The sequence below is a fragment of the Onychostoma macrolepis genome, chromosome 02, assembly GCF_012432095.1.
Source record: "Onychostoma macrolepis isolate SWU-2019 chromosome 02, ASM1243209v1, whole genome shotgun sequence".
NCBI classification, from domain to species: Eukaryota; Metazoa; Chordata; class Actinopteri; order Cypriniformes; family Cyprinidae; genus Onychostoma; species Onychostoma macrolepis.
This window is the reverse complement of record NC_081156.1, coordinates 22,022,796-22,036,350: the sequence shown is the minus strand read 5'-3', so window position 1 is coordinate 22,036,350 and position 13,555 is coordinate 22,022,796. Positions and strand designations below refer to the sequence as shown.

The 13,555-nt window shown below is 35.0% G+C and overlaps 1 protein-coding gene across 8 annotated transcripts in view; it reads right to left on the bottom strand.

Annotated features, from left to right (window-relative positions):
• Positions 1-13,555, bottom strand: part of astn1 (astrotactin 1) — a 377,633-nt gene that overhangs the window by 165,803 nt on the left and 198,275 nt on the right. For all 8 annotated transcript variants that reach the window (XM_058749876.1, XM_058749884.1, XM_058749890.1 and 5 more), the window contains 2 exons: positions 9,177-9,570; positions 5,482-5,631 (listed from right to left, as the gene is read on the bottom strand). In XM_058749876.1, the coding sequence (XP_058605859.1) occupies positions 5,482-5,631; positions 9,177-9,570 (544 nt within the window). The remainder of the gene's footprint in view (positions 1-5,481; positions 5,632-9,176; positions 9,571-13,555) is intronic.

Here is a 13,555-nt window from a genome sequence, read left to right as displayed (position 1 = left end):
ACAGTAATTGCCGTTCTGTGAGATGCGCTTCTCCTCTCAGAAGAGTATTGGGTAAATATAAGTAATGAACAGGAGGTAAGGAGTGTGACTGAGATAAGAGATGCATGCCTCCTTGGGCTCTTTTTTCTCCATGCACAAGACACAATTTACCCGTCAGAGCTAGACAAACGCTTTCATTATGCAGCACGTGAGGAAGAGATGCATGAGCGCACTGACCCGTGGATTAGACCGACTCGCAATGATGAGAAATAATGTTTGAGTTACTCCATATTCACACAACGGTGTGGCTATCCATTAAAAACATCTTCTCTGGTACAGAGGAGAATCAAACAATTATCATTTATAGATGAGCCATCTGTACAGAATGAACGAACGATGCTTATTTTTACAATATCATTTCATACCGCTATAAAACAGCACATGAAATATTGAAAGCTGTGATGCAAACAAGACACAGGCGGGTCATGGGAACAGCAGGAGTTTTGATGGCCCTACAGTGAAATCACAAGTCTTAAAAGAGCACAACTCTGAAAGTAAGCATTTTATTTTAGCACACCACCGCATTACAGTGATATTGAATGACAAATCAAATGATTCATAAATGAAAGTGTAAAGATGGATGAAAAGTACACAAACAATGTGAAAAGCCAGTTGTCCTCAATATGTCTTCTAAAAAAACATCTACGCTGTCAAAATGATTTTAGAGTAACTTAAAGTAACATTTTGGGGAGAATTCACTAAGAATTACTAATTACGGTGTTCATTTGTATGTGTTGTCTGCATTGTTTATGCAACCCTATTTAGAAAAGGAATGACGAAAATAAGGTAACATAATGCTTATATTATTATTATTATTTTATTTTATTTTTTTAATGGATAACTGTTACAATGATCAAAATAAGAGACATGTTTGCACTAAAAGAACATACACTGGTGGTCACTTATGCTCATCAAGGCTACATTTATCGATCAAAAAAATACAGTAAAAGCAACAATATTGTTAAATATTATTACAGTCTAAAACAACTGTTTTCTATTTTAATATATTTAAAAATGTAATTTATTCCTATGATGGCAAAGCTTAATTTTCAGCAGCCATTAATCCAGTCCTGAGTGTCACATTATCCTTCAGAAATTTACTGCTACAGTAATATTCTTATTAATTAAATTAAATTTAAATTAACGTAATGCTGTCTTAATATTGAAAACAGGTGTATTACCTTTTTAAAGATTATTTGATTAATATTAGTGCTGTCAAACGATTAATAATGATTAATCGCATCCAAAATAAAAGTTTTTGTTTGCAAAATATGTGTGTGTTCTGTGTATATTTATGTATATATAAATACACACACATACATATTTTGAAAATATTTACATGTATTTACATGTCTATATTTATATTCATATAATTTCATTATAAACAAATATATTTAATATATAAAAATAACTTTTTTTTTTCTGAAATATATACATGCGTGTGTGTGTATTTATATATACATAAATATACACAGTACACATACATATATTATGCAAACAAAAACTTTTATTTTGGATGTGATTAATCGAGATTAATCGTTTGAAAGCACTAATTAATATGAAGTTCAAAAGAACCACATTTACTTGAACTAGAAATCTTTTGTAACAATATAACTTTTGATCAATTTAATTTCCTTGCTGAATAAAAGTTTGTTTGTTTTTTATTTAAAAAAAATATTTATTTTTAAAATTTATTTTATTTATTATTTTTAAAATTATTTTGTAATCTCTCTTTTTTTTTTTTTTTTTTTTTTCCCCCAAAAAACCTTTTAAATAGTAGAGTGTCATTGTTTCCACAAAAATCGGAAGCAGCACAACTGTTTTCAATCTTCATTATTTTACCGCCATTTGACCGCCAGTGTACATTTATATTTCAATGCATTTAGTGCCTGGTTAAACAGAATGCTGGATTAATAGACTGCAGGCTTTTGTGCTTAAATACCATGCAACAATTTAGTGAATTCGACCCTTTTGTTTTGAAATGCCTTAAGAGCACACCAGTAAAAATGTCTTGATCGTAGGCCTATAATGAAAATCCAACAAAAAGCTGATGAAACACCTGGCATTTAAGACTTCAAACGCTAACAACCATTTCGAAATGACACACGCCGGCACGCCAATGCCTCTTTTTGTCTTCGTAACAAATGAGAACAAAAGAAGCACCTTCAAAGGAATTAGCCATAAACCTCACAGAGCAGGTGAGGATTGTGCGCTAGCCTCCACAATTAGGCAGGGGCCAAAGGTGCAAAGCTCCGTGGAGGGGAATAAAAGATGAGCTCGTTTAAATATTCAACACGGAGCACCAACAGCTTCTCGGCATGCAGTGCAGGTGCACATGCCTCCTGCAACAAAAAAGTTATTTTGTAACGCCATTCAGGGTGGTAGAACTCAATAAGTTGCAAGGTCTTGGAATCACAGTGTCACCGGAATGATCTCAAAACGAGGAAAGGTGAAGCATGAACACCAACGCCAATACCGCTGACCTAGAGATAGCAGAAAAAAATGACAAATGCCGAGAGCAACAGTTTTAATTTGTCTAATGAAAAATGAGGGGTATAAATAGATCAGGTGAGAGAGGCAGGTGTGACTGAGGAAAAAAAAAAAAGAGGAAGAACTTGAGAGGATCTGTGCGCTCACACACGTTCTCCTCCGGCGACGTGAACGAGTGTCTAAACATAGCCTTTAGCAGAGAGCTCGCTCATGAATAGTGATACAAGGTTCATTAGAGAAAAGACAGGCAAAAGGAACCTTTTTAAAGGGAACGGTCATTTTGTCATAAACCATGCAAAAAAAAAAAAAAACAGGGCAATATCAGTATGAATATTAAAAGCTATGTAAATCTGGAGTTGCTACTTTGGAGTTGTCAGAAAGACCTTTCAGAGGCCAGTAACCCAAAGACAGGCTCAAACCCTTAGAGGCAAACACATACTTGATGCAATCAGTGGACTGGCAATACACACTCCGCCTACATAATGATTAAAACAGATGAGATGTTAAAAGTTTATTTCCTCATAATAATCTGTATGCCCACAATTATATCGCATTGTTAAAATAAATCAGCAGTTCCCAGGTAACAATAACTATTACTTAAAGAGCAGCTATACACAGACACAGGCAGTATTTTTTGAGTTGTGTTGACAGATATGCCAGTCTTGATTTTTGAAGAAATTAAAACTTTTAATCAGCAAGAATGCATTAAATTGCTAAACAGTGAGAGTAGACACATTTATAATGGTACTCAAATAAATGTTGTTCTTTTGAATTTTCTATTCTTCAAAGAATTCTGAAAAAAATGCATCAGTTTCCACAAAATAGTATACACAAATACAAATATATAAAAAATGAGCACTAAATCAGCATGTTAGAATGATTAGTAATGGCTGCTTTGCATTTAAAATATATATCTAAATTTAAAATGTAATTTTCTTTTTAAATTGTAATAATACAATAGTAGTTTTGCAGCCTGGGTGAGCATAAAATGTACTGTTCCATGAGTACTTTATTCTGTAAGCTGTGAAAGTGTCCTTTAATGAAGGAGAAAAATCTAAGATAACGTGAGTACGTTGATCATGTGATCTCAGCATGGTGACCTACTCTAAGACTAAAAGCTTTTATTAGTTAGGACTGAAGTCTTCATGGGAGTGCAAATTGTTTAACATTTTTCTTCTAGTCATTTCTGTAAAGCTTTTTAATGAGGCAAGAATTCCTGAGTGCACCTTTACATTTTTATATTCATATGCTGTGAATGCACAATCCAAGTGCATTGGGTATTAAAAAAGGTTGGTCTGAAGGTCAGAGAGAGGCCGTACGTCTGCTGGACTGAGGTAATGAAGCATTAAAGCATGAGCAGAGAGTCAAATATTTGCCCAGCTAGGAAATCAGAATCTTACTCAAGGAAAACACTTCAGTGGACATCAGCTATTTGTGCTCAAAGTAAATCTAGGAGAAAGGAACTTGTCTTTCACAGTAGAGATATCTATAGACAAGTTTCCCTAAAAATCGCCACCACCAACCAATATCAAAAGCACATCAAAAAAGCATATGAACACCTCATCAAATTAAAGTTTTTGGTGATCTGATCAGCCAAGCATAAAGCTAGATGAAGAAAAGTTCAAACCAGGAATGGGATAGCAAAGAGAGTGGAAGACAAATATTTGTGTGGTTATGATTACAGAGATAGACAGTGGTTGGAATGAGATCTGTGCGGATGGAAGGAGATATTCAGTGGGGGTGTAATGGCTCGCATTTCTTACAGTTTGGTCTGTATTGCGGTTCTGCGGTCATGGTTTCTGTACTGTTCGATTGATGCCAATAAAAAGACATCATATTTTTACCAGCAGCACATCCTATTTGTGAATAAATGTTCAAAAGGTATGGCCAACTCTGCAACCCAGAAATTACATAAAGGCTGTAAAAAAAAAAAAAACAATAATATATGTGTAAACAATATATACACAAACTATTGATTGATCGATTTATATGATGTAACTACAGTACCATTCAAAAGCTGTTTTTTAAGAATTTTATACTTTTATGCAGCAAGGATGCATTCAATTAAAGTGACAGAGACATTTCTAATGTTACAAAAAAAAATTCAAATTAATGCGTTTTTTTTTTTTTTTAAGCTTTCAAAAATATTCCACCAAATATTCCTGACAAAATATAACAGCAGAACTGTTTTATCCTTAATAAGAAATAATAAGAAATTTCTTGAGCACCATACACCATAAAAAACATACATACTGTACACTTTTAAATGGTAGTGTAATTGCACTAAAGTTTGCTGCAATTATGGGCCATATTTTCTAAACGGTGCAAATTAGCACAGGAGCACAATTCCAAAACAGTGCCGATGGGCGTGGAAATTTCTGCAAGTGATTTACTGACAACACGCAAATTAAAAAACACAGATGCAACATCTCATTTAAATAAACCAAAAGAAATATACCAAGCGCAGTGCAAATTATCGTAGTCACAAATAAGCAGAGCCGATGCTCATCAGGTCCACTTACAACATAGGCGAAAAATAGTATAAGACTTTTTTTGGGGCGTTAAATAATGGCACAAACACCAGTAAATTGACGAGCGCAAACATTAGTAAATCACATTGTGCGATTCATTTTAATACTCTCCTCCCATAAATTTTGCGTTTGAAACGGCAACTCTTAAAAATGCATATTCAATAAGGTCAGGCGCAAAAATAACTGACAGTACTATTTTAACACCAAAAGACGGTTTGCACTGGTGCAAGCTGTTAGTAAATCTGGCCCTATGTGTAGTATAAGTCACTTTAAAAGGATATAGGCTAAGCTAGCAGGCGAATCAGCTAGCATTATGCTAAGTTAGTACACAAAACTTAAAGACATGATGTGATCAACAGTACAAAACGCATACTGAACCGTGGACGGCGAACTACCCAGGCACCCCAATACCCAGACTCACCGTGTGTTTTGCTGGACAGACGCTTGCGCTGGTTGGTGGAGGTGTTGTGTGGGAGGAGCGTGTTTTGCTGGTGGTTGCTGTCGACAGGACTGGTAGCTATGATGTTGTCCTTGTACTTGCTCATTAGGGACAGTTTTGTGCTATCGTTCCCTGATGGAAAAAGGTTACAATTAGGAACGAAGAGAGGCAGACAGATGAGCGGCAAATAACAGTCCACCAAGGGCATGTAGAGTCACTTTATGTAAACGCTTGTCATTCAGAAGGACGAGACTAAGTGGTCTATGTGAAGTATATTCAGGGTTATGTTACAATGAAGCAACTGAGAGCCTTCACAGCCCAGCGATTCAGGATATGACATTCCGTCATTCACCATTACGCAATATCGCCATCCCCTGTAGTTAGTGTGCCCCTTCATAATGAGTAAATTGCACAACAAAGACAACTAGCACTGCAGGGTTTTTATTGTATTAGGCAAATTACTGTGACAGCATGAAATCGCTCCTCTCCTGCAAAGCTTTTTAGGGGTATTTATAATGGGCTACTCTTCAAGGCAAACATCAACATCGTTTCACATCTGATAAGGGGCGGCCATTCCAAATTCTGTGTGTCCAATAGACACGGCCAATCTGGCACAGACTCAGGTCTGGTCATGTGACTCGTATCTATTCTTGACTATAGCAGAGCTGAAATGAGTGCCATGGGTGCCATGAACCCATGGCCAAATAAGCAGTTTTGCTTAGCAGGAATATATAGTGTTATTACTTTGGTATTATTTGGGAAAAATAGCTTTAGCTAGCTAAATAAATAAATATGTCGTGTTGATTTCCTCTTTGCAGCTGTTTTGATATAGGCTTTATCCAATTTCTGGAGCTCGTACTTAACCCAGGCTTTCTCACTCACGGCTGCATATCGAAAAGGCGAGCTCTGCTGCTGACTCTTGAGCTCTCGAGGTGAAATAAATATTTTCAGGGCCAGCAATGTGCAAATGATGTGCTTAGCACATGCAATTTAAATTTCACAGGTTCTTGGATGTAAAAATTGATTTAGTGTCACAGTGTACATATGCATAAACAAAAATAATGTATTTTGGTTCATGTATTTGTACATGATACATGAAAAAATAAAATCAATTTCTAAAGTGTTTTTTTTTTTTTTTTTTTTTAAATGTAGAAAGAACTTAATGCTTTTTGCTGTGATCATGTGCATTCACCTATGCCTGGTGGTTTACGTTTACATGTTTGAAAATGATTAACAGTTTAGAAATTTAGAAAATTTAAAAAATCATGAAACTGATTTCGGACAGGCTTCTGAGGCAGCGTAACGGTTTAATGATCTTCAATAAAACAGAACAAGTTATGGTGATAAATAAACAAATATTTAATTACTATACACTCCTGAACAAAATCTTAAAACCAGGGGAAACATTACAAGTACTCTCATTTCATGCTGGGGGATCGTAACCAGGTTGTAAGTACTGCTTCAAAATGCCAAAAGAAGAAACAGGAGCAAGACACAAAAAATGGGAGTCGTTGAGCAAACAAGGTAAAAATAAATGAATTATAAGAGAATGAAATGCATTGCATGCATGTCAACTTGTTGTTGGGAACTCCCAAAACCAAAATATGAACCTTTCATAACCCATAATAGGGACACTTTAAAATAGTTAACTACTTATTACATTTTAAAAAGGATAACTTGTAATCTGTAACTTATTACTTTTCCAAAGTAACCTTCCTAACATTGTATATATATATATATATATATATATGAAATTAGGCACTAAATCAAAACACTGAATTAGGAATGTGAATTAATTTAGTGAATGATTAAAGCATGCTATTTAAAATTATTAAGGTTACTGTCTGAGGTTTTATTGGCAATTTTATAACCCAAATGTTGTTGGGTATGTTAAAAGGGTAGGTCACTCAAAAATGTAAATTATATAATTTACTCCATCTCATGTCATTCCAAAGTTGTATGACTTTCTTAATTCCATAAAACACAAAAGGAGGCACTGTTGTCATAGCTGTTGCAACATGCAACTACGATGAATGGGCAATGAAGCATTCAAGCTTTAAAAAGGATCTAAAAGCACCATAAGAAATTAAGAATTATTATGAAAGTGGTTTAGTGACTTGTGTGATATATTCCAAGTTTTCTGAAGCCACAGTTTTTGGTGAGAAAAAGCTTGAAATATAATTCATGATATAATTAAAAAAACATGACATCCACCCTCTCTTTGGCATATCCATGAGATATTTTCAATAAATTGGTTGATCCAGTTCACTAAGCCATGAATACTCATGTGAAATGTTTGTTTTGATTTGCAATGATTTGTTAAAGCATAAAAAGACTTTCTATTTAATTTCCAATTTTTTTTTTTTTTGAAAGAAATGATACTTTTATTCAGCAAGTGACAGTTAAAGTTCACCAAAAAATTTAAATTCTGTTATTAATTACTCATCCTCATGTCAATCAAAACCCGTAAATCCTTTGTTCATCTTCGGAACACAAGTTAAGATGTGTTTGATAAAATCCAAGAGCTTTCTGACCCTCCGTAGTCAGCAAGGGTCCTACCACAATCAAGGCACAGAAACGTAGTAAGGAAGGACATTGTTAAAATCGTGCATGTGGCATCAGTGGTTCAACCATAATTTTACGAAGCTATGAGAATACTTTTTGTGCACAAAAAAAAAAAAAAAATCATCAACTTTATTCAATGATTCTTTTCTCTTCCAGGACAGTCCTCCGCCATTATCGACACATTGTTTACAAGCAGAGGAAAGCAATGTGCATGTGTCTATAATGGTGGAGGACTGTCATTTTAACAACGCCCTTTCTACATTTTTTTGCCTTGATCGTGATGGGAATCTTGCTGTCTATGGAGGGTCAGAAAGCTCTTGGATTTTATCAAAAATATCTTAATTTGTGTTCTGAAGATGAACAAAGGCTTTACGGGTTTTGATTGACATGAGGATGAGTAATTAATGACAGAATTTTCATTTTTGGGTTAACTAACCTTTAAGACATTCATAATGTTACAAAATATTTCTATTTCAAATAAGTGCTGTTATTTTGAACTTTATATAAATCAAAGAATCCTGTAAAAAAAAAAAATCCACCAAAAATATTGAGCAGCACAACTGTTTTCATCATTAATATTAATGTTTCTTGAGCAATCAGTAAATCATCATATTAAAATGACTTCTGAATGATATGTGACATTGAAGACTAGAGTAACAACTGCTGAAAAGTCTGCTTTGCAATCACAGGAATAAAGTACATTTTAAAATTATTAATATTTCTAACTATATTAAAATAGAAACATTTATTTTAAATTGGAATAATACACCGTATCATTCACTGTATTTTTTAAATAAATGGAGCCTTGGTGAGCATAAATAGATTTCCTACCAACCAACCCCAAACTTTTGGATGTTAGCGTGCATCTGAAGAAATGCTTACTGAAAATTTAGAAGACTTGATTTACTAGGATAAATCAAAATCCACTTAAAAGCTCAAATCATTGAAATCACATTGAAAATAACTTCCAGTGCATGCTCACATCTGAAATGATATTATGGTGAGTAAATTAATTTTTATTTATTTTAATGAACAATCCCTTTAACTTAGAGTTAACATAGACTCAAAGATTTTTACACTCATGCAATGCAGTGTTCTGTGGGCTCACAAACCTGGAGTGAGATCCATGCCAGCTTTGTCATTGCACCCTTGAAGTGAGTCAAGCGTACGTGTCACCTGACTGGTGAAGTCCTCGCCGCCGTTCATGCACTCCCGCTGCAGGTGGTGGCGTAGGTCTGTGATGTCATACTCGTACCCGTCCAAAATCGGAGTCTCACGGATGCTGAGGGTGCCGCTCGAGTTATGCCCCTGTCCGCGAGAATTTCTCAAACTTTCCCGAGCCTGTCCACCCATCAGCACAGAGGGGATGTAGTGGATCTCATTGGCTGCTTCAGCACTAGCACTCTTTTGCGGCTGAGGCACACGGCGACGTTTACACCAGCGTCTACGAGTGTACAGGATCAACACCAAACACAGGATGGACAACAGAAGAGCGATCATACCACCCTACAGAGACAGAGAAAATGGAAGGGAAGATGGAAAATGGAAATGGGAGAGAGACAAATTTATTAATAGAATAAAAAGATACTCTACTGAAATTCTTGGTAGACAAAATTAAAAGGTTAAAAGGCAAACCAATTTTTTTTTATGATTGAAGAAGAATATTGTGCATTTGCCCAGATTACTCCATCCACAATTAAATACCGCCCAAATTATTCCATCCAAAATTAAATATGAGGATTTATAATGTGTGTCAATCTGATTCAGGTTTAAAGTTATGCAGGGTTGAGGAATTTTTGTAGGCCAAAACCCAGAAATGAGCATTTTAGCACTCACAGTTCCACTCTTCTTAAGTCAATAGGTTTTTAAATGGGTTTCTGGTGAAATGCCTGAAATACAGTCTGTGGTAAACACAAGCTCAATATATTTTCATGCTTTATTCTATGACATAAAATACATCAGTAATACCACCTTTTGTTTTTGTTTTTTTTAAAGCTTTTGCTTGAACAAGGCAGTTGCTAACAAGTGGCTAAATGGTACTACAGAAGTTGTCAGGGTCAATAAACCTCATCACAACAGGTAAACTCATCTAGTCACTAGTCCACTTTTGCAACCTCATTGTGTTTATAATCATCCTCTTGAAAACTACTCTCTTTTTGGTATTTTTTTTTTTTTTTTCAAATAAAGATAAAATACGATGCTGTAAGCTTAGTGACGATGAAGTCATGGTGCAGTGGTATAAATTATTTGAGAAAATGTACTGTAAAATGTACTGCATTTTGTAGTTTAACTGAGTATCAAATATTTTACCAACATTCAATCTCTACTTGAATACATTTTTATTAAGTATATGAATGCTTTTCTCCACTACATTTGAGATGACTAATCCAACTACTCATTACATTTTACATTGCACCTAACTTTTTCTGCAGCAGTTTATTTCTGCTACAAAAGAAGTGATATCGCCATCTACAGGCCATCGGAGGTACTATATCTTGTGCATCTTGCCTTTACTCGCTCAAACTTGTCAACAAAGCTACATTACACAAATGTGAGTGCATTAGCAGGTCGCTGTGAATTGCAGGTGTTTCATATATGAGATCAGGACATGGCTGAGACCTTTTTAAAGGATATTGTGGTTTAGCCTACTTTATTTTTGTAGGCCTATGTAGGTTTATTGAGCCTACATTTAGTAAGAGTAAAATACTTAAGTATTGTTAAAATCAGATACTCTAAGACTTTTATGGAAGTTGTATTGGAATTGGTGGCTTGTAACTTGTAATGGAATCATTTTCACTGTAATGTATTTGTACTTTTATTCAAGAATGTTTTTCTTTACACCTCTGCTGTTGTATAGTTCGTTATAGCCCAACTTCAGATTTTTACTTCTTATGAATGTATTTAGATTTCAAAATTAATAAAAGTGGTGTTCATTTGTGAAGATTTTCATGTTTTTTTTTTGTTTTTCATTTCTGCAGTAATCTAAAAGCCGATGCAAAAAATCCAGTTGTGTTTTTGTCAATGGAACTAGCTTTCGGGTTAGCCTACAAAAATGTCAACACTATAATATAGTATATTTATATTATGAAGTCAACTGACAGATTGTGGATAGGGTCTATAAAACAGCTCTATTCATTTATACTGTTATCAGCACATGTTGAAGTAGATTCGTCTCTTGTCTCTGAGATAATATGCGCTGTTAATGCTCCGTCAGTTCTTTTACTTTCACTTTCTGTATGACCGAAGTTAAGACGTTCACCGGCATAACTATTGCGCAAAGTTTGCACGTTGCTTGTGTGATATCCATTGGCTCGCCTTCTACTGTATAAACTACATGAATACATGAAAGAGGAATCAATTCGGTATGCCGCACTGTCTGAAACACGTCTCTAAGCTTGTGCATGCTTCAGGTGTGTGCGAGTACAGCGCGCAAGTAACGAATTGAGTTCTGTTTCGTTTCTTCTTGTGGTTTCAAATAGATTGAACGTGTAAATTGGCAAATTAATCTGCGAATCACATGCCGAACGGTGGGGTCTGGACCTGGTCCATATCACGGATCAACTGCGATCCGTTTAAGCCCTATGACAGATCAGAGCAATCTTTTACCAGCTTCAGCAGATTTTGGAGTTTGCTCAACTTATTTTTGTGGGAGATTCTCAAATTTTTGTTGTATAAACTTAAAATGACAAGTTGAGAAAACTAAAAAATTTGCCTTAAAATTTTAAGTTGGCTCAACTTTTTTTTTTTTTTTTTTTTTAAGGTGAGGTACATATTTATGGAAGCCCATTTCCGCCACTGAATAAAAAAATAAAAAAGGTTATTGCGACTTTTTATCTCAGAATTCTGACTTTTTTTCTCAGAATTCTGAGATATAAAGTCGCAATTCTAAGATATAAAGTCGCAATTCTGAGACATAAACTCGCAATTCTGAGACATAAACTCGCAATTCTGAGATATAAACTCGCAATTCTGACTTTTTTTCTCAGAATTCTGAGATATAAAGTCGCAATTCTGAGATATAAACTCGCAATTGTGACTTTTTATCTCGCAATTCTGACTTTTTTTTCTCGCAATTGCGAGTTTATATCTCACAACTCTGACTTTCTCTCACAATAGGAAACTCCGTGTAAGGCTTTGCAGTGCTTTGTTCAATTTGCACTATCAAAATGAACTAGATGAATGCTGCGTCCGAAGATGATTTTTGAACAAACATACAAATGACAAATTTTTCAGTGTTTTGCGCTCGCGGTTGGACAGTACCACTACCGCCGGGCAGGGTGCGGGAGGGGGGGCGGCGTGCACAGCTTTCAGACACAATATTCTTCATTTCTTTATATTTCTGAGTTTGAGGCAGCTTCTATGGCGTTATTTTAACAACAGCTGTCAAGTAAAGAGCGTATTATTGTAACATGAGTGTGAATGAATGCACGCAGGTGGATTTCCTTCACTCTCGCATAAAACGCGCTTTCATCTCTATGTTCTTGCTCTAGCATTATCTTATCTCCTGTATTTAATGTTGTAAGATATCGACCAAGCAAGGCATCTCCGATGAAAATTGTAAATAAATTAAGGATTCATTATTTATTAGTTAGTAGCCTATTAGTTATTATTTTAAGTATTTTTTTTTATTATTTAATTTTATTATTTTTATTTAGTCAATTATATATGAAGGGTTCAGATGCAAAAGCCTCTAAGTGCTATTTGAAATTTTCTTCTAAAATGAGAGCATTTTTCTCAGGTACAGCTTCTTTTCATTGTCATTAAAGTGAAATAACTGAACATAAACATAGGAGCCTGAGAAAAATGCTCATTTTAGAAGAAAAATTCAGATAGCACTTAGATGCTTTTGCATCTTCATATATAATTGACTAAATAATTAAAAAAAAAATACTTAAAATAATAACTATTACTAACTAATAAAGAATCCTTAATTTATTTACAATTTTCATCGGGGATGTCTTGCTTGGTCGATATATTACAACATTAAATACAGGAGATAAGATAATGCTAGAGCAAGAACATAGAGATGAAAGCGCGTTTTATGCCAGAGTGAAGGAAATCCACCTGCGTGCATTCATTCACTCTCATGTTACAATAATACGCTCTTTACTTGACAGCTGTTGTTAAAATAACGCGATAGAAGCTGCCTCAAAGTCAGAAATATAAAGAAATGAAGAATATTGTGTCTGAAAGCTGTGCGTGCCGACGGCGCCGTCCCCCCTCCCGCACCCTGCCCAGCAGTAATGGTACTGTCCAACCGCGAGCGCAAAACACGGAAATGGAGAATAATTAGTCATTTGTATGTTTGTTCAAAAATCATACTCGGACGCAGCATTCATCTAGTTCATTTTGATAGTGAAAATTGAACAAAGCACTGCAAAGCCTTACACGGAGTTTCCTATTGTGCAAGAAAGTCAGAGTTGTGAGATATAAACTCACAATTGCGAGAAAAAAAGTCAGAATTGCGAGATAAAAAGTCGCAATTGCGAGT